Raw genomic sequence first — 20,755 nt, 5'->3', positions numbered from 1 at the left:
TAGTAGTCGGCGCTGCCGCATGCGCAGTTAGCTACCCAGGCGTGAGCCGAGAGGTTGAGCCAACACAAGCGTGACAAGACACGAGGTTCTACGCGATCCTTTTCCCTCCAATTTGACGCATAGACTTGTTATCGGCAGCAAGAAGTGCCGGCAGCCGACAGCGGGGCTGCTTCCAAGCACTCGCAAGACGAGACACAGCGCATGCGCACAAGCATGACTGACCGCTCGATTTGTTAGCATTTTCGCCGCAGTCACGGCTCCACTCAAAATGTAGGCGAACCGTAGAAGATGAGAAGTGCCATTTGACCGGCTCACTGTAACGGAATTTCGTTTAACTAGTGTGCGAACGAGGGAGTCCCTAGCCGACGGCAGGGGAATGAAAAAACTCTGCACATGCGCACACGAAGAGCCGTGAAAAGGATTGAGCAACAGATGCACTGTTTCTGCGTGAGTCACCACACGCCAACGGAAAAAGCACGCCACTTCGCTGGTCTTCGACTTCATCAAAGCGATCGGCTTTGACATCTCGAAGTGACAGGCCCTCTTCTGCAGTTCTCTTCGCTCTGCCGGGCCATGAAGCAGCTCCGGAGTCGTAGTCTTACTAGGATCGCAATCGTCCTACCGGCGTTTCGCGCCGTTTCCACGCATGTCAGCCACTACTTCCCACGCTTGGAATGTTTTACTCGGTGATTTACGGTGTGCTGCCGCGGAAGTGACTGACTGTTTTGTGCCTTGCCGAAACCGTCGGGGTGTATCGTCAACCGGTGACCTTTCTTCGCGCCGCGGATTTAATCCAAGTCCCCATGTCTGTTCTTGCATCGTCTCCTCTTCGAAACAACAGTCCGTTACTACCCGCTGCGGCTCGATTTTTTTCCGTCGGAAGGCAAAAAACCCCTGTGACGCATGTTCGTTGCGCACATGCGCTCTGCCCGCATAAAGCTACCGGCGACTTGAGAAGCCGCGAAAGCAGCACACAGCATACGCACCCGTTCTCGCGCGCCGAATTCGCGGCGAGCTGTAGCCAAACAGGGACGATACGAAGCGGAGCGATTTCTTACGCAGACGCGGAAGGTCTTGTTGATGGAAGCGGCAAAATGGCAGACTCCGCGAGCGCCGCTTCAGATCCGCACGCCGTCACGGTGGAGGCCTGGGTGAAGGGTAAGTTCAGCACACCGCGCTGCGTCCTCAGAGGAAACCAAATGCAGAAAAACTGCAAGGCACGCATACAGTCCGGCACTGATGAAAGAATCGACCCTATAGAGTCGAGGCCAGTCACAATCGGGCTGCCACGTTTTGTGGCTTCGCATCTCGATGGAGTGGAATATCAGCTCCCTGCTCGAGCTGGAGAGAGGCTGGAGAACTAGTGTCGGCGTATACTTTTGTTTCTCTTCTGACCCCTTTGGATTTTTGTCGTCGCGTCAACAATGCCATGTGTGTTCCCACGCAGCCGCGAAAGAGTACATAGTCCCGCCACTCGACTTCGCACGCCACAAAGGACAGAACGGTAAGACATTGGTGAAGAAGATGGTCTGGAACGCCCGGCGTATGCGAGACTAGCGCGAATACGATGAATTTTTGCGGCGCTCCTCCCGGAGGAACTGCTGGGGTGCTTGGAAACAGCTGCGCAGGTGCACGCTTTTCTGATCTGCGCGTATCACCACGGGCTGCTCTCATAAGATCGGCAGCGTCTGTCGCGGTTGCCGTCTCGGTTTCGTTTCTAGCTGTGGAGCAGGCCCGTTCAAATATCGGGCTTTGCATCCGCCACGCGCTGAAGGCCTTCAGAGGGCGCTTTTCCGTGCACACGGCGCAAGCCTCATGAATTCGTCCTGCGGCCCTATTGCAGGGACAGGCCTGCGAATGTATACATCTAATGCCGTGCGGCCTCTTGCTTCGTTTCGCAGGCCGCGTGTGCGTCGTCGGCGGCGCGCTGGAGTTCACTGGAGCGCCATACTTCAGTGCGATGGCAGCCCTTCAACTGGTAGGTCTCTGGACGCGACGCAGGCGACAGCCGCAGGCCTTGAAGGAAGCTCACACGCAGAGGCGCCTCCGCACAGAGACGTCCTGTCGCTAGCATCTTCGTGGCTCTGCTAGGGAGAGTCACAAGCCTCTTTCCGGACGACAGGGAGCTGTCTCTTTGTCTCTGTGCGCCGGATGCAACTGGCGCAATCCGAGGCTTCGTGCGACGACTTACATGTCTGCTGCGCATGGACAGGGCATGGATCTCGCGTATGTCATCACGACGCCGGAGGCGGCGACGCCCATCAAGACGTATAGCCCAGAACTCATCGTTTATCCGGTAAGGTCGAAAGCGTGATATATCTGACGCGTTTGCACGCGAGGCGTCACATGGGTTACGCGATGGCGTGCGGCGGGCACCGACTTCCAGCCCGTATGTCGCGGCGCTCACTCAGTGGTTCATTTTGGGTGTAGGGCTGCCAGTTCATGCATGCTCTGTATCACTTAGAAAGGCGAAACTGCATCGAGCGAGGCGTTTAGTAGAGTGGATGTGACCTTCGCCCGGCGACTGGGTATGCATGCAAGAGGCCTACACAATTTCGGAGTGAAAGTATGCTTCGCCACAGCCATGAAACGACCCCAGGGGCCTTTTTACTCGGGGCTGTGGTTGCGCAAGTCTGCCCTGGTCTGGCGCTTGCCTCGCGCGCTTCTAAAGATCTTCTCGCTTGCTACCAGTGGCGATCCTCGCGTGTGGCGGCGTCACTCCGCAGTGAGGCCTTTCCTTGCGGCTGGATTGTGGCGTATGAAGCGGCTTTCTATCCTCACCTGCTAACGACAGATGCAAAATGTCTCTCCTGCTGCATTATTTGGGCGCGGCGACCGCCTGTGCGCGTGCGGTGCTCCACGCAGATCATGCCGGGCGAGCCGCGCCCGGGCGTCTCGCTTGAGGAAGTCCTTAGCCGCCTCGAAGCAAAGGTAGGGCCTCGCTGTGAGTCGTGTGCGTCGGGTTGGCTGCACGAAGCTGCGGCGCTTTTCAACTGGGCGCTTCTGCAGGTGCATCAGGGCCGAGTCTCGCCGGGCAGGTGCTTAGGCTCGTGAGCTGCGTTTCGATTCCACGCGAAGCCCTGGATCGCCGTTAGGACTTCAGTCAGTCTCGAAGGCCGAATCTGCCTGTTTGTCGTCTCTGTTCTGCGGCGCGCGGAAGTGTGCGTAGCTATCGATGCCTTCGAGGGTTTAGGGTTCAGGACTTCGCGCGCGGTCGCGGTCTTCGCGGCGAGCGGCTAGCGCCGCGTCGGCGCTCCCCCCCTCCAGGTTTCAAAAGCGAACGGTTCGCTTGGCTGGCTGTGCGGCGACTTCTCTCAGGCAAGCGCGATCCTGAAGAAGTGCGACGTCGTCGTGATGGGGCCTGGCATGGGCGCTCCAACGCCCGCAGCTCCTCGCGGCGACGTCGGAAAGACGCCAGGCGCCGCAGACGCTTCCAGAGGAGACCCCGAAGGCGCCGCGAGCGGCTGTCCGATCTTGCGCGCGGCGTTGACGATCCTTAACCTGGCAATGAAAGAGAACAAGTTTCTAGTGAGTCACCAGGGATGCAGCGCCGGCGGGGGGGGGGGGCGGTACAGGGGAGCCTTTTTCGCTAATGCGAATGCGAGCTGCTGTGCATGGACCTGAGAGTGCTCCAGCGCTTGAGTGCAACCAGCGTTCTGAAGGTGACGTCTCCCTGGCTCAGTTTTAACTTCCGCGTTTGCGTGTGTCGAGCAGATTCCGCGTGGAAGCGAGGAGGCGCAGCGGGAGAGGGGGGGGAGGGAGGGCGTGTGTATGCGTGTGTGTGTGTGGCTGTCGCGCACCGAAGTCGATTTCTGCGTTTCAGCTCCTCCTGAGGTGAGGCGTCTGTGGGGACCCGAAGGTTTGGAACAAGCGAGCAGGTTTCCCAAAAAGGTAACGTGGCCTTGCCTTGCGTTGTGGCGCTGCTGGCGTGCGGGCGGCAGGGAGAGTGAGCTCGGCGAGCGCGCGGCCTCTCGGCCTCGCTGCCCGCGTGTTTTTAGATCCTTTCCGGGCGTGTTCTGCCTGCGCGTTCCCCTCATGCAGGTCATTGACGCGGACATGATTCGCGTCCTCTGCGCGCCAAGCCACGCGCCGTCTTTACAGCGACTGAAGACCTACCGCCAGTGTCTCTTGACGCCCAACAAGCGCGAGTTCGATCTCCTTCAGGCGGCGTTCGAGGCTCTGCCGGAGGCCCGCGACGCCCCGCCCTGCCCGACCTCCCTCCTCGCCGCGCTGGCGGAGGCTGTCCAGCGCGAGCAGACCTCCCCGGGGCGCTCTGCAAGCGCCTCAGGCGACGCGGCGGCGCCGTGGCGTCCGCCGGAGGTGATGCCGTCGCGTCTCTTCCCTGCGGCGCTTCTGCCGTTCGCTCGCGGTCTCGCGCGCATCCCAGTGGCGCTTCAGGGCCCGAGTTTGCTCGTGAAGGCTCCAGCGGACGTCCTCGTCGCATACGCAGACTCCGCAGCCGTCGCCGCCGTCGCCGCCTGCGGTATCTCTGGCGCGCTGCGCGGCAGCCCTAAACGCTCAGGCGGGCAGGGCGACATACTGTCAGGGGTGCTTGCGGCGTTTGTCGCGTGGTGGCTGAGTTCGCGGGCATCTCGGGTGAAGGCGCGAGCGTCGTGCGACGCGCCCGGAGGCGGAGCGAGGCAAGGCGACGCCGAGGCGTCTGCAGAGAGCGTCTTCGGTCCGGTCGTCGGCGTGGAAGACGAAACCGCTGCTGGAATGTTGTGCGCGGCCTTCAACGCCTCCCTCGTTGTGCGACGAGCCGCCGCGCGTGCGTTCAACGCGCATGGGCGCAGCATGCTTGCGCAGCATCTACTCGCAGACCTGGGGGCCGTTGTTCGGCAAACCTATGACCAGTAGGTCGCCGTTAAACTGCGAGACACCCACGCGCCGCAGCGACCACACCGAGGAGATTGAGGAGGCCTGGGAGATGCGAAAGCAAATCCTGAAAGCTGGGGCTAGTGCCGGGAAAAAGGCGCGGCGAGGCCGCGGGCAAGTCCCCCGCCACAGCATACTCGGGTCTGATGGGGGGGGGACGGGGGGGCGTGGCGGAGGGGGGAAGGGAGGGGAACCGGCGGCAGGATGAGTCGGGTTTTGCTGTTGTTCTTGTGAAGATTCTACGTGTAAACCTTCAAGCAGCAACACCGTGACGAGCACGGCTGCGTCTGCTGTGCTCATAAAACGTGTGAAATTCGCTTCGGATGGCGACTGCGGTGCTTTTTGCCTCCCGCTGGAGATACGGCCAGGACGGGGACTTTTAGAAGGCGGATTTAAGCAAGCTTGCCTGTGTTTTACTCTTTTTTTGCGGTCGATGTCGACCGTTTCCCGAGAGCCCAGTGCAGGCTCGATGCATCCCGCAGAGAAATACAACACACATACGGCACACATGCTGCAAGCGTAGCCAGAGTCTCTCTCAGGCACCTGTGGGCTCAACATACTAACGAAGACTACGTCAAGCAAACTGAATCTTGCCCTCGGACAGTTACAGCACGGCTTCGCGGTCGCTCTGAGTTCTTGGGCTTAGGTTGCGGGCTGCTGACTCGAGCGGGTGACGCACTCACAGCCCCTTCTCTGCTTGTTTGCATGCTTTTGCTCAGCTGCCGCGACGGTGCATGCCATGCGAATTCGACGCGCTGCACGCATGAGCACTGCTGTGCAGAGTTTCTGTCTCGTCATGTTGGCAACCCCTGACACGCGACGCCGCGGGGAGGCACGCCGGTCTCTTCCCGACGACTAAACCTATTTCCTGACTCAGACGCTGGAGCTGTGCTGATTCTTGAGCGAGCTTAGTCGGCGTCGCCGCGCGCCTCTGAGTGAGCGTCTATTCTGCTCGCTGGCTTGCCTCGCCTCCTCGCGCAGGAGGCTTGCCTGCGCTGCAGAGTAAGCAGACGCTGCGCAGCATGTGGGGTCATCGGAATATCTCTTTGCGTGCAGGAGCGTCTTCAGCGCGTGTCTCGAGCACCTGAGCGTAAGCAGCTGCTCTCGAGAGTGTGCACGCAGGTTGCAGTCTGCGTGTGCGTGCCTGCTTTTCGACTTGTGGCTGTTTCTCTAGAGCGACCCTATTTTGGGAGACGCGGCTGCCAAACGCGGCGAGCGCTCGGCGCGCCTAAGGCTTTTCAAAAGCTTGGGCGGGGCGGAAGCGCCCCTAAAAGACACAGAACCTGGCCTGCAGAGTCCTTCCCGCCTCTATCCGCCCGCATGCAGCGACTTCTGCGCTCGCAAACACTGAGCACCAAACTCAGCGAAGCTTCCTCGACCTTCACGCGCACGCCGCGGGCTGGCGGCCGGCGCCAGACAGCCCGAAACGAGAGGAGAGAGAGACAAACAACTCTAGGCTTGCCACCCCAGCGACAGCCCCCGAACCCTCAACTCTCGACACGCATTCTGGAGTTTCTCCGCGTCTCCGCCGCTTCCTGCTGCCTGGTCTGTCGCCTTTTGTCGCGTTCCGCGTCTCGAGATTGTCCTCTCAAGCCTGCGAAACGTCCTCCGTCTTCGTGCACCTCGGCCGGAGTCCGCAGATGCCCTCAGCGCCCGCGGCTCTACGCGTTGCTCTTGTTCTCTTCTTCCGAGTTCTTCAGCGACTCGATGCGCTGAACCTGCGCACAGGGCTCCGCAGAGAAACGCAGCCATGCGAAAGAGAAAAAGCGCGACACTTCGCCGCAGACCCCCCATCCTGCCCCCTCTCCCGCCCTGGTGAGCCAGTGGAGGACTTATCATCAGACCTTGGAAGGCTAGCGCGCATTCGCGCACTTCGAGACGGCGGCGCGTCTCGAGTGCGCTCTCGACCTGGTTTCACGAATTCTCACCTCCTTTTCCAGGCGCTCTTCGTCGAGGAAGAAAAACTCCTCCTTCTTCACCACTGCGACCTCGATGTGGCGATGTCCCGCCTCGACGACTTCCATCAGCGCGCCGACAGCCAACTGGATCGCGCCCTCCTCATCCAAGTCGGCCGTGTAGTTCTTCTCGAGGTACTCTTGAACCGTCTGCGAGAAAAGCAACGGCACTCGGATGCAGTGAGTGCTTGACCGAAATCTCGAGCGGACTCGGAAAAGAAATCCAGACACACCCTAAACCTAAAAGCCGTGGAGCGCGACCGACAGAAAATCAAACCCGCGCTCGCGGGGTCTCCAGCCCGAAAGAATCCCGAGCCGAAAGATCCGCCCTCGACGTAAAAATGGAATGACATCCCCACGCGCACATATAAATATATATATATGAGAATACATACGGACATGTAGATACAGAGAAATACAGAAAGATACAGATAAAGACATACGTCGATAGGACAACAAAAGCTTGGATAGTTCAACCGACCCAAATACATAGGAAGATAGACAGATTCGTAGGGACATAGACACAGATGTCCGTGGAGGGGCTATGTTGGATCCCGACGCGGCACCCTGCGGAGAGGGTGCTCAATGCGCGTTTTCGCAGATCTTTAGGCAGAGAGTTTCGACTGACTTTGTAGTTCTTGCCCATGGCTTGTGCCTTCCACTTGGCGCAGATTCCGGAGGGCTCAGTCTGATACAGGGCGATGGTGCCGTCATGCTCCGCGCCGGCAATCAAGCAGCTCAGGCCGAAGGGCCGCACGCCTCCGCGGTGGGTGTATTTCTGAAAAAAGAGAAATTGCACTTCACTCAGGTCAGCCGGCGCCTGCCTCCTGAGGGGGAGAGAGAGGACTACGCCACAAGGGAAAACGACTCTTTCTCCGCCCGCTCAATTTCCTTGCAAAACAGTTAAAAAAAAAGCGTTCATTCGAGTCACCTGTGCGCCCAGTGAGGCCGCCCACTCAGCTCTCTCGCCCTGACCTTTGCTGCATATGCACACATCCGTCAATCGATTCATATACCTGAAATACATACTTATACATACACATATGTTTAATTATGTGTGTGTATATATGGGCGTACACAGATACATACACATACATATATGTATATATATACCTATATACGGGCACAACAGCGACTCTAAGGCTGCATATATTCATATTTATAGAGGCACGGCTGGTCGCGCGCTGCTGCAGAGAGAGGGGCGAAGTTCCTGCGGCTGCGTGCGGAGCTTCACCTGTTGAACTTGCGCGATGAACTTCGCGACGTAGTCGACAGACGGCGCGGTCGCGGTGTTGAGTCTGTAAGACTGACACTCCACGCGCGTTTTGTTGATCAGCACACGCGCATCCGCATGCAGCCCCGCGAAGGCCAGACAGAGATTCTCGTCCAGCATCACGACTTTGCGCGCCGTCCTGCGCACACAGCGCCACACACTCCGCAGCCACGAAGAACCGCGTCGTGCCGCGCGAAGGCGAACAGCTGCCCTTCCTCCACGGATTGGGCTGCTCTTAAAAACGCGAAAAGAGACGAAGCGCGACGCGAGGCGCCGACTCTTCCGGCCCCCCACCCTCCCCCCCCCCCCCCCCCCCCCACCCCTGGATGAGCCGCAGCGTCGACAGAACAAACGCGGAAACACCGCACAACCATAGACGCACGGGTACGCAGAACACACATGTATATATTTATATATTCAGATGGATAAGAGAGATTTCTAGATGCCAGCACGTCGCCTGCGAGACGCGCGTCTTCAGCGGGATTTCGAACGCACCGAGGCTCCTGCAGGCGCGCCGCTGCCTTCTTCTCGACTGCGAGAACGACCAAGTCTTTGCCGGTGACGCCGATGGCGCAGCCTCCGCGACGCACGGCCTCCATGGCATACTCGACCTACGAAAAAAAAAACCAAAGGGGCTTGAGTAGCGACGCCGTGAACCGTGTCCTCCCAGCTGAAGGGCGCGACGAGCCGCTTCCTTCGCGGCTCGCCTCCGCCCCAATCTATGTCGACGCACCAAGAAACCGCTGCTCTGATGCTTCACCTACAAGGACGCTCATTTAGATATGGACTATGCCGAAACCACAGCCACAGACGCACGCGCCTTTTTCTCCGGCGACACACGCTCATAGAGGACATTTTGCGCGCGATATTTCCGCAGTAAATACGGCGAGAGAGACGCATTGAGACACGGGGGAAAAGAAGGGCACCACCTTTCAAACAAGGAGCAGCAGCGGCGAGTGCGACCTCTTCGAGCGCCTGTCGCATCGCGCACGGCGCCCTTTACCTCACACTCCTCTCGCTTTTGAACACACAGCCGGCTCCAACAGATCAGCCACATCACGTAAGGTGCACAGGTATACAAACATATCTATGTGTAGAAAGAGCGAGAGACAGGCAGATACAAATGTAGATATATACGGCACATACGTATATATACGTATACAGATCAGCGCGTAGATGCATTCAGCGGCAGAGAGGCGGCACGACGGCCGCACGAGGCCCCTCTGTAGAGGAGAGAGGCAGCGTGCCTGGAGGGCTTCACAAAGTAAACTCGTGTCTGAACAAGCTCCCAGTGGAGGGGGCACTCTGGAGAGGCGCCCTCGCAGCGTCTCTCGCGGCTGGTGAGCGACGCCGCCTCGACGCGTTGCGAGAGCCGCGAACCTTTTCCCGGCGGAGCCTTGAAAGTCCGTACCTGAAGAAGGTGCCCATCAGGCGAGAAGACAGTAATGGCTCTGTCGTAACTCATGTTGACGCAAAAAGGAGAAAGAAAGAGGAGAGAGGGAAGGAGAGGTCTTCACGGTCAACGCAACAAGGTTCAGCTCGAGAAGGCTGTTAAAGTGTAACAAGAGTCGTCCCTGACGCAAGTAGAAGACGCGGAGAAAAGAAGGGCGGATACGCTGTGCGAGTGAGAGGCGCAGGAAGAGTTTTGACAAAAAAACGGCGGGGGATGGTGCACAGCGGACGAGAGGCTTCGCTGCTGCCGGAGGGGTGTTTCAGATTCCCTTCCGCGTCCACTCTGCAACTTTCCACGGAAAACTCGCGCAGAAAAGAGCATCTGCGGACTGTAGAGCCGGATTCTCGATTTCCGAGGCGGGCGGATCGCGCTGGGGTGCTGCAGCGGCGACAGACGCGGCGTGTGTAGGCCCAGACAGACAGGAGAAAGGACGGGAGAGCGGAAACACGAAAAAGAATATCGCTTCGGGTCGGCGTGTTCCTGAAGACGACGGAGTATAGGCAAGACACCAAAGTGGCTGAACAAAAGGACGGTTAATCAGAAAGACAAGCTCTAACGATGCGCCGGCGCCTATCCGCGGTCACGACGCGGCACTGAACACCAAAGGGGCCGATGAGAGCGGCGAGGGGACGGTGAAGGTGGGACAGCGCCGCGAGAAAACGAGACAGCGGGCTTGGAAAGACCGAGAAGCACGGGATTTTGTGGTCCGCGACGGGAAAGTGGAAGTCGAAGGCGCACGACGAAGGGTGTGACGCGTACATACACCGCCGGATGTGTAGGATGGCGTCGCGTGTCGGAGCCAGTGGAAGCGAGAAAAAAAGACGAGAGAGGCTCTCTCTCTTGAAATTCCTTCCCGTCCTCTGTAAATGAAGCAAAAATTGGCGTTGCTGTGTTTCTATGTGCACGATTCCCGGAAAACAGAGAAGGCGCCGCACGCTGTGTGTCGCTCCAAAGTGATTCCAGGTCTTCTTTTCTCATTTTTTCGTCTCCTTTTCTTCCTTTTTTTCGGGCGTGCGCGCGCAGCAGGCGGCCACAGTCCTCGTCGATGAGGCGGAGGCGGTTGAGGTGATTTGGTGTTGAACCACCCAAGGTTTCCCTCGCGCGTTCCCTGCCGAGCTGTGGCAGTCCTGCGCGGTTAACCGCCGTTTGTGTAGAGTTTACGTGTGGCAGAAATCGCCTCTTCAACCGGTCGCCGATCTCAAGCGACTGTCTCGCGGTTTCCGCTCGGCACCGGAGTCAGTTCTGCCCGGATCTGCGCCTCTCCTCTGTAGAATAGCGCACCTGTCGCGCAACGTGCTGACCCCGTACTACTCTCTGCGCACACGCGCGCCTTCTTGCAGCGCACGCGAGACACAGCGACAGAAAGAGAGCGAAAGACTCCCGGGGGCGGCTGCTTTTCCGCAGACACGGGGGCGGTGGCAGGGGGGAGGCGGGTGCTGCGCGCAGAGCGGAGGAGGGCGAGCTGAATTTGCGCAGGTCTTTTGTGTTTTCGGCGGAGCTAGCACGTTGGAGCGACAGAGGCTGTCCGCGCGAGACCGCTGCAAAGGAGGGCTCCAAAAAGTGCGTTTTTTCGAGACACCCGTTCCTGATCCAAGGCTCCGTTCTCAGTTCAAAACGCGTTGGTCTCACGTGGCGTGCTTGTGCGTACAGCAAAAACAGATACTGCTGCGGGCCTACACAGCTACGTGAAGAGGCGCTGATGTGTATCCGCGAGCGGGGTGCCTGAGGCTTCGAGCTGTCTTCCCTGAGCGCAGTAGAAGCGCCGGCCGCGGACTGCTGGGCATTCGGGACCTCTCTGAATGGCAGCTGAAACTCTAGGTTCGTCTCGTTTAGTCCTCTACGCATGTATAGTCGTGCCATGTCGGCGCACAAAGATTAACCTGAACGCCTGTCCGCCGTTGTGACGCCCGCCGCAGACACAAGCGTCGAGACTGAAGAAGCAAGCAGAGCCCGTTTCGCCTCGAGCCGCCTAACCGAGCGCCATTCGCGCCTGCTTTTCTTCGCGGTCTCGTGGCATTTAAGGCTTCAGCAGCATCCCCGCCCCTTGTCGTTTTCTCTTCTCATCTCTTTCGCGTGCTTCTCGCGCAAACACGCCGCCTTTTCGCGACGTTTTCACCGTGTGCGCCTTCTTCGTCGATCCGAACGCGTTGATTCGGTTCTGTCCTGTTGGCGAACAGTCTTTCTCAGGCCCGACCTGGCGCTGTCGCTGTTCTCCTCGATAGACGTGTCTACAGACTTCTCTTAGTTTTTACTTCTTGCACTCCTTGCCGTTTTCTGCACTCTGTCCCCTCTGCGGGACTCGGTTGCTGTCTTGGTCCCTCTGCGTCCCTCCGGCGCCCCTCTGTGCGTTTCTTGCAGCACGGAAACCTCGTTTTTTCGCCTAGCAGCGCAATTCCGATCCCCGCGGCGCCCAGCTTCGTATTTCTCTTCTGAATCCACCCCTTGAATTGTCGCCCCGAGTCAGTCCCCGCCGATCTCCTCAGCAGACAGGCTCAGGCGGTGGCAAGGCTGTCTCCAGGGAAAGAAAGAGAGAATCGGCTATCCGAAGGCGGAGGAGACAGTCCCCGGTCTCGCATGCGCGTCTGACGGGTTGTTTGTTCCTCGATTTTCCTTCCCTTGCCTCCTGTTCTCCCGCGGGCGTTCGCTTGGCGCATACCACGCCTTCCTCGCTGGAAGGCTTGAAAGACCACAAAGGCGCCCCTGCTTGGCAACGCAGCGTCGACCTTTTTACGTCGCACGCGCGTCTTCTGTGTTTGTCGTGCGCGTCAGGGGATTTTGCAGTGTATGTACTCCTCGGGAGTCTGCTCGAGGCCGACAGGTTTCCCCTCCACTGCTTCTCAGTCTCTACTCTCGGCGTGCGCTTCTCTCGTCGTCCCTCTCCTCACGTCGTTTTGCTCCGTCTCCGCCGTTTTCCGTCTGGGTCTTCGTTTCGGAGTTTTTCCTCCGCTCTCATCCCCCCCGCCCCCCCCCCCCTGCGGTTCGAGGGCCGCTCTCCATCTTCTTCCTGTCCCTCACGTCGACGCACTGAGGCGGACCGCGCGCCCCTACGCCCTCTCGTTCCCTGGTTTTCGGTCCCGCGGCCCGCGTGTCGCTTGTCGAGCTCTCTCTGTCTTTCCGTCGCCGACTTATCCGCGAGGCACCCTCGCGCTGCTGCTCTACGCCCGTACGACTCTGCAGCCGCAGTGACCTTCCTCTCCCAGCACCATGGCGAGCCGACCCCGTGACTAGTAAGTCCCCGCGGCGATGCCTTCGCCTCCCCCGCCCGTCTTCCCTCCGCACCCTCCATGGAATAGACCACGCATCTGCATGCGCGCAGTTTCCTCTCGGCTGCCGCACTCGCGGACACGTGACTCGATCTCAAGTTCCGCAGACAATAGGGGCCTCAAGCGAGACAGGCTGGCAAGGCAGTCTCGCCCGAAGGCGACGTGCGACGTGCAAACTCGGAATTCTGTTCACCGATCGGCGCATGCGTATCTCTGCACAAGCGTGCGAGTCTGTCCGCGGAGAGAGGCTGGCGTCATGCAAGCGCTCTCTTCACGCCGTGTGGAGTTATGCGGCAGCGACCCTGTCGCGCGCGCGGAGGCGCGCCTCGTGTCACTCTTTTTTTTCACTCTCTCTCGTCACGCAGAGGCCTCGTTGCCGCTGGAGACGAGCGTTTCCGCGCGCAACGCCGCGGGCAAATCTTACTCAGTCTGTGTTTCCAGCCTTGTTGCGTTTCACCCGTCGCCTGCACATCCTAGACGCAGCTGGAGGGGGTGCTTGAAATAGAAGCGCAGGCTTTGCTGCAGAGGAAATGCGTTTTCTCCTCTGCTATCTGTACAGCGACCATTTGTTCAAGCTCGTCCTCATCGGCGACTCGGGCGTTGGCAAGTCGTGTCTTCTTCTCCGATTTTCTGTGAGTATGCGCCGCTGGCGGGCGGCGGTCGGTGGAGGGCGCGCGAGCTCTCAGAGAGGCCTTCTGCTTCAGCGCCGTGTCCCTTCGTGTTAAGGGCGCTGCTGCTTCGTGCGCATGCGTGTTGCTCAAACAGTAAGCGAGCGCGGCTCAGTAAGAATATACAGTGCCAAATAGGGAGACAGAGAACGCTGTGACTTCTCGCCAATTGTATATATCTATATATGCATAGCCTTGCGTGTTTTTCCATCAGCACATATGTATGCACATAGCTTCCGTGCTTCGCTTGGATGATGACATGGACGCCGGCAAATGCTGGGGCATTCAGTCTCTGCTGTCGCTACCAAGAATGTTCCTCGGATCGGCGGATTTATTGGTTCGAAGAGCTGCTTCCGGCGTGCGACGTGGGTGTGCGCAGGATGACGCTTTCACGGAGAGCTACATCACGACTATCGGCGTGGATTTCGTAAGTTTTCATCCTGGCCGTTTTCTTCTTGCTCGACCCTCGCTCTCCGTTCTTTTCCAAGTTTCTCCACCCCTGCCCACCCGGTTTGACTTTGCGTGTTTTTGCGGCTTCGTCGTGTCATTTTTTTCCCTCGATCTTCGCATCCTTCCGCTCTCGACGCGCGGCGGATGCCTGCGACGGTCTGTCGAGCTTTTTTTAAAAATTTGCTGACCCTTTGTCGCGAGGATGCTTCCTCTCCTCGTGACGTGGACGGGACTAATTCGCTTTCGGTTTTGCTTTGAGCTCTCCCGTCACGCTCGTCAACCTTCCCACGCAGCGCGTGTCTCGAGGGGTCGCGCCCTCTTCGAGGTCTCCTTCAGGGCCTGTGTCCGCGCGGCTGCGACGCGCTTCGCTTCGTGTGAGGCAGTTCTATTGGCTCGTGAGCGTCTGCGGTGTGCGGCGTTGTCTGTCCAGCGGTTCCGCACAATCAACGTCGACAGCGAGGTTGTCAAGCTCCAGATTGTAAGCGAAAGAGCTCCTCTCGCACGGGGAGAAGAGTTCAGTCGAACGCAGACTCATTAAATTAGACATATATATACATGCATACATGTATCTATCTTTATGTAAAGTATATGTATATGTGTGTGTATATATGTATACGTATATATATATATATATGTACGTGTGTATATCTGCTTGGTTTCAAGGAGTGGCGCGCGTGGCTGCCGCAGCCGAGAACTGTGTCGCTGCGTCTGTCTGTGCGTCGGTCTCGGGAGGCGCCTGCTCCCTCCCGGCGGCGGCTGTCGAATGTCCATATTTGCGCGGTTTTGCATGCGGAAAAGTCGGCGCGAGTGATTCTGCATGCTGCAGTGGGACACAGCTGGCCAAGAGCGTTTTCGCACCATCACAAGCGCGTACTACCGCGGCGCAGACGGCATCGTGTTGGTCTACGACGTCACCGATCGCGAGTCCTTCAGCCACGTCGACGAGTGGCTCGCGGAAGTCAATCGGTAGGCGCCCCTCGGTCTCTCGGTGTCGAACTGGGAGTGCGTGAGGCCTTCTCTACGCTCGGCGTGGAGCGGCGCTGAGTCGTCCTTCAGGGTCTGCATGCGCGCATCGCACGCCCCCCCCGTGTGCCCTTCTCTCCACTTGGGTTTGCAAACACAGATATATGCTTAGATATGTGTATATTATATTGGTATATGTATATATATACATGTATATATATATATTTATGTATATATATATATATATATATATATATATATATATATATATATATATATATATATATATATATATATACGTCCGCCGGGAGGATTTGAGCTGTGCTTTGTGGAGCAGCGTCTGCTTTGCGCAGCCATAAGGAGGCAGTTTGAGTTTGGTTTTCTTTCACGCATGCGCTGCATGTAATGTGCGGCGCGCGGGCAGGTACGCGAACGAGAATACGTGTAAAATTCTGGTGGGCAACAAATGCGAAAAATCAGACGACCGTCAAGTCTCCACTGAGGAGGGACAAGTAAGTCAAAGCGCACGCCTCGCGACGCGGGCGAGACAAAAAAGACGCCGAAGGCGAGAGTCCACGTCGCGCCACTTCAGCGCCTTCTGCTTTGCGATTCTTTCTCTCTTTGCGGCTGACTCGGCTGGCGATGGAGTGCGGCACGCCGCCTGGCTTCACTTCGCTTTCCGCGGGGCTGCTGTGTATGCGCTTTTTGTTTTGTTTTGTCCCACGCTACGCAGCGGAAGGCAGAGGAACTTGGTATCGCGTTCATCGAGACGTCGGCGAAGAACGCCATCAACGTGGACGAGGTACGGGCGTCTCGGGCGGGAGCCGCTCTAGGCATCTCCGTGTCGCGCATGCTTCACACGGGGTGGGGCGTGGATCTCTGCATTATGCTCCCCCAGTTTTAACAGCCTAAATTTGCAAACGTGACCGGCGCCTGTGAGCAGGCGGCGGGTCGCGTTTGCAGCGTTTACTCCGTGGCTGTCGGCGTTGTCGCACGAGTTCAGGGTCCCCGAAGGCGTCCGCGTGAGTAGCTGCAGAGGAGCTCCTTCGGTCGTGAATGCAGCGCCTCCATCCTTGCAGCGCTCGCTCTCTCAGCGGTCGCTTTGCTGCTGTTCGTGTCTCTGTTGCGCAGGCATTCACTGTCGTTGCGAGGGAGCTGATCAAAATGAAGTGAGTGCAAAAAAGCGTTGCCCTCGAAGGTGCAGAGTTTCTTCTTTGAACGCTTGTTTCTAGTCGGGGAGGGGGAGGGGGAGAGAAGGAAGGGGGGAGCGAGTACTAGGGACTTGGCGGAGCTTGACTGCCGGCTCCTTCGCTTTCGCATGCGGTTAACGTACACTCTCATACGTGTGCACATTCGTCCGTCCATAGACGAGGGCTCTGTCTCCCGAGGTCGCGCTTCTGCTACTGGTTGTGGCTTTCAGTTGAGAGACACGGAATACGCGAGACCTTTGGGAGAGTGAACCCGCGCGGGGTGCTGTGTTGATCCTCTCCCTCGTCTTGTCGGGGTGTATGTACAGGCAATCGGCCGGCGCCGCCGCCGCTCGTAGTGGGCCGCAGGGAATGAGAATTGCGAGTCAGCCCTCAGGTAGGAAGCTCGTTTTCGCGTGGCGCGTTGAGTGAACGTGACTAAAGTGAGAAGCAGAGGAAGCACTCAGCGCGTCTCCGGACGCATAGATCAGCAGTGCGTCGCGGGCGTCGCGGTCGTTGCGTTGCGCATGCATGTGTAGACGTCTTTTCTGCGGTCACGGAGAAGGACGTGGGTTCGTCAGTTTGTATCTTGCATAGAAAGCTCGCGAGATCTGTTTGAGTTCGACCCGTTGTGTAAAAGGTGCGACGTTTCGCGCTTTCCAGCTAAACGCATGCTACACGCGGTCGCCCGTCTGTGCGTGTCGATTTCCTCGAGCGTCAACTTACGCGAGTATGTGTCCTCTCTGTGGTTTTTTTCAGGAGCCGAAGGTCGCGCCATGGCTCAACGGAGCGGCAACTGCGCATGCTGAGTGGCGGTGAACGTCTCTATTTTCTTTCGTTCCTGGGATACGATCTTCGTTGACGGCTGCACGGTAGTGTGCGTCGGCCCCTTTCTTCGCTTCACGTATTTTCCAGTCTTAGACTCGCAACCTGTGCATCGCGTAACCTCTGGTTTCCTGTCTTTGTGTTTCGACTCCGTCTCAAAACTACGGTGTTCAGAAAAAAAAAGTTCGTTAATCAGCGCCGCGGTGTTGACGCGCGGCGGCACCACCACACCAGGATTCTCGCGGAGGGTTGCGCATTCTGAGGAGTTTAACACGGTAGTGCAGATGCAGCGAAGGCGACAGGCACGATGAAATTAAGCTCGAGCGGAAATGCCGCACCGGAGTTCTGCTTCTCGCGCCGCATACCGAGCGGCTTGGCGCATGACTTTTCCGCGCGGATGTTATCCGTTTGTCAGCCATCAATCGGGCGTCGCTCCCGGCACCGCGTCGGAACAGTCAGAGTGAATGAACACGAAGATTGAACGCAATCTCGTGTACATATATATATTTGGATAGCCCTAAAAACGTTGATGTGTTCATTCTGGTCTATAGGAGGGCACGCTGAGTACGACTGGGATTCTGTCTCGCGGGATCTCGGAAGGGGCTTTAGGTTAGGCTTAAGGTTGAGAGTAGCTCGGCCGGTGGCGCGTGGGAAGCGCTAACGGCGTTCGTGAGGAGAGGCACGCAAAACGCAAGCGCCGGTCTATTCAGGACGTTCAAACGAGAATCCGAAACAAAAAGTCGAAGAGTCATTGGGCAGGCATCACGCACTGGCAGCGGTTCCCTCATGCGCGCAACAGAGACTGACGGAGCTAGGGCCACCCTGTCGCTGCGGACAGCCGAAACCTGAGTTTGCACCGCGAATCATATGGGATATATCTCCAGAGTATCGAAGAAACCTTTCAGCTGGATCTCCGAGCAGCTACCACTTGCCGAGTGAGACGACCGAGGCCGGAGCTCCATTCGTCGGTCTCGGGCGCGTTTCGCTCCTTTTCGCTTAACACCAGCTGCGGTTTATATGTGGCTGGCTGCTTCCTCGGCATCTCATCGCTAAGTAGCAGTTTTTTCAGGTCGCGCACCGCGTGCAGAGGTTTCAACGCCCGCACGCCCCTGCCTACCGCGCCCAGGCAATCCTTCGGATAGGAGCGCCGCACTCGGGGCATTCGAGGCTCTCGCTTTCCTCCTCAGAAATTGAGTTTTCACTCTGAGGACGGCGCGAGTGCTGTTCCGTGGGCGGCGGTCGGTAGAGTGGATGCGAAGCGACACACCAGTAGCAGAAGCGATGCCGGCACGTATCCCCCTGAAAAGGAACGAGGATGTCTTCTTTCCCGCAGAAAACACACGGACGGCCGGCGTGCGCTGCAGAGTCGAACGCGTCGCCGTCGCCAGAAACGACGTCCTCCACGAACGAAGAAGCGACAGAAGCCCGTGGCGCTCCCTCCCAAATGTCGGCATCTGGCTGATGAACGCGATCGCCAGACATGGCGCTTTCCGCCGAAAGCGGATACTCGAGGCCTCCCTGGGTTAGGCGCGCCACGGCGGCGCAGCTCGCCCGAAGAAATCGGCACGTGTGAATCGAGCACAGAGCACCAATCCTCGCGAGAGAAGCCTTTACTCGCCACGAAAGTGACCGAACCTGGTGGATGCCAGAGGCCTCCGCAGGAGGGCTTCTTGCTGACTGCGCTCCATGACGCCGGGATCGGCCAAGAGTCGTATCGAGGGCCGGTGGCGGCTGCGGAGCGAGACCTTTAGAACGGGAACGTTTTCCCGTGGGTTGCAGCCCAAGTTTCGAGCGACCCTCGACTGGCTCAGCAGCCGCGGAGGCAGTCCGTGTCTCCTGAGCAGAGTGCTGTGTATACCGTTCAGACGCTTGCGTCTCCCGCCTGAGAAGATCCGCCTCCTTTGAGCGCAGCCACTCCAGCAGGTGACGGCGGACGAAGATGAGCTTGTCGCCAGAGAATCTCCTTAGACGGAGAAGGCGCTGAAACAACAAGTGGTGCTGAGGGAGATTTGGAACGACGAGTAACATCAGCTGCGTGAAGGCGTGCCAGTACAGTTGGTGCTGCAGAAGTTCTAACGATATGTTTCGCGGGAGCGACGGGGCGATCACTTCCATCTCAAGACCGAGCAACCAATCCGTCACGCTCCGGTGGGTGCCGTCCAACAAGAAACGGATAGCTTGAACCAGCTGCAGCGCGACAAGCGAAACATGCAATGCTTGGCATCCTCGATACGCCACAACAAGCAGGCGTTCGTCTCGCGTCAAGCTAACGGGCGGAACGTGTGTTGCAGGCTGTGTGTGACTAGCTAGTGCTACAGCCTCTGCTCCCGACGAAGATGGAGCAGCCGCAGACGTCCCGGCGGCGGTGCCCTGCTGCTGTCTTCGTTGCTGAAAGCGCTGGCGAATTTCTGCGCGGCGAGCTCGCTGCTGTAGAACGGCCAGGAGCGCCAAGTAACGCTCCGTAATCACGTTTTGAAGCACCTCGAAACCGTAGGGGAGGAGGATGGACAACAGAAGAATTACAAGTTTCGTCCGCCTCGGCAAGAACTGGTGGAGACGGCCTGCTTCCTGCCGCCGTGTAGTGCTTCCGCCAGTTTCCTGCGATGCTAGCGGAACGCCGATTTGTCCCTGCAGAGAACTCGCGGCCTCCACTACTACTGCTGAGGCCGAATCAGACCCCGCGGAGGTGGCACCGGCCGCCGTTGACGGCCCGTGGTCAGCCTGCGATCGATATTTGACATTTTGAAGGAGGTCGCCAGGCGACGGCCGATTTCGAAGTGTATATGCACAGAAGAAGAAAAGTTGAATCGCAAGAAACAGCTCACGCTGCCACCTGCCGGCTGAAAGGGGCAACAGCCGCCGAAGGATTCCGTTCGCCTCCTCTTGCAGCAGAAGCACGAGCTCCTGATCCACACGCAGTGCGTCAACTTGATTTACCCGCAAGGCGCGCGGGAAATGAATAGGAGCGTGCATTGGACAGCCGTCACTGAGAGCTGTGCCTGTAGATCCGCCAGCGAAGCTGTTCACCTCTCATCGCGTGACGTGTTCAAGGGCTTCCGGAGAGTACGAAATGTGTCTTTTTTGGATGCATGTATGCGGTGGGCACCAACTCAGATACGTTCAAGTAGTCTAGAGAGACACAGGCTGAGCAAAAACGCGGTCACATACTGCCAGCGATTTCAGAAGCACCTGGGCAGCTTCTGAGCAGTTGCTGTAGTCCCGTCATGTGCCGGCGCTTGCACGCACCGGGAGACCGGGCGCACGGGGCGGACTGGTATCAAAAGGCGATGCAATTTTTTTTTGAGCGCGCCCGGCGTGCGGAACAGAAACAGCAGGCGGAATGGAAGCTGAAGTGCAGGTGAAAAGACCGCGAAGAGCCAGACGATTGACAGGGAAAGCCTGCTAGTCGACGTTGTGTCGTCTCCAGAAAGTTTCACACTTTCCTCGACGGGCCCTGCAGGGGGCGCTCACGCCCGACTAGACGGTCGTCTATCTCCGGATTCAGCGTTTTTGCGAAAGAGACTCGTTAGTCTCACAAGCACGCTGGTTTTCATCCGACCGTCTTTTTTTCGAAGGACTCGAGAGTGCAGAGACGCGAGTAGAGCTTAGGTTGTGGCATGTAGGCTTGCCACATCCGGCGGCAAGAATGCGTGATCAAAAGACGGGGAAAAAACAGTTTTTGTCGCGGAACCAAGAAGAATTGACCGTACGTCCACGCGAGGGACAGTATACGCTCGACTAGCCTGACCTCGGCGTTTCTTGGGGTTTGATAGCTTGGCGCCTTCCCTTAGACTCTCATGAGGCACAGATAACAACTGCTCGAAAGGGCCGCGTATCAGTTTC

At 58.1% G+C, this 20,755-nt stretch overlaps 4 protein-coding genes across 4 annotated transcripts; 2 read left to right on the top strand and 2 right to left on the bottom strand.

The window, feature by feature from the left end:
* Window positions 1-1,094: 1,094 nt before the first annotated feature.
* BESB_084180 (carbohydrate kinase) lies at window positions 1,095-6,226 on the top strand (the record flags this gene model as incomplete). Its single annotated transcript, XM_029366768.1, has 9 exons — window positions 1,095-1,158; window positions 1,448-1,504; window positions 1,902-1,978; window positions 2,213-2,296; window positions 2,866-2,931; window positions 3,319-3,528; window positions 4,042-4,853; window positions 5,932-5,965; window positions 6,050-6,226. 9 exons carry the CDS (start codon window positions 1,095-1,097, stop codon window positions 6,224-6,226), a joined length of 1,581 nt encoding a protein of 526 aa, XP_029217228.1.
* Window positions 6,227-6,536: 310 nt separating this feature from the next.
* Window positions 6,537-9,568, bottom strand: BESB_084170 (putative proteasome subunit alpha type 7; the record flags this gene model as incomplete). Its single annotated transcript, XM_029366767.1, has 6 exons — window positions 6,537-6,593; window positions 6,804-6,980; window positions 7,459-7,608; window positions 8,065-8,242; window positions 8,599-8,714; window positions 9,515-9,568. 6 exons carry the CDS (start codon window positions 9,566-9,568, stop codon window positions 6,537-6,539), a joined length of 732 nt encoding a protein of 243 aa, XP_029217227.1.
* Window positions 9,569-12,760: 3,192 nt separating this feature from the next.
* Window positions 12,761-16,896, top strand: BESB_084160 (Rab1 protein; the record flags this gene model as incomplete). Its single annotated transcript, XM_029366766.1, has 10 exons — window positions 12,761-12,783; window positions 13,379-13,451; window positions 13,867-13,914; window positions 14,368-14,415; window positions 14,764-14,903; window positions 15,325-15,412; window positions 15,634-15,702; window positions 16,032-16,069; window positions 16,417-16,484; window positions 16,847-16,896. 10 exons carry the CDS (start codon window positions 12,761-12,763, stop codon window positions 16,894-16,896), a joined length of 645 nt encoding a protein of 214 aa, XP_029217226.1.
* A 1,129-nt stretch (window positions 16,897-18,025) lies between these two features.
* BESB_084150 (Pex2 / Pex12 amino terminal region protein) lies at window positions 18,026-19,885 on the bottom strand (the record flags this gene model as incomplete). The annotated part of the gene is made up of 1 exon (XM_029366765.1): window positions 18,026-19,885. The coding sequence occupies one exon, from the start codon at window positions 19,883-19,885 to the stop codon at window positions 18,026-18,028; it is 1,860 nt and encodes a 619-aa protein (XP_029217225.1).
* Between the last annotated feature and the right edge of the window lie 870 nt (window positions 19,886-20,755).

The sequence above is a fragment of the Besnoitia besnoiti genome, chromosome VIII, assembly GCF_002563875.1.
Source record: "Besnoitia besnoiti strain Bb-Ger1 chromosome VIII, whole genome shotgun sequence".
NCBI classification, from domain to species: domain Eukaryota; phylum Apicomplexa; class Conoidasida; order Eucoccidiorida; family Sarcocystidae; genus Besnoitia; species Besnoitia besnoiti.
Note: the sequence above shows the minus strand (reverse complement) of the source record. Positions and strands in the feature narration are given on the sequence as shown.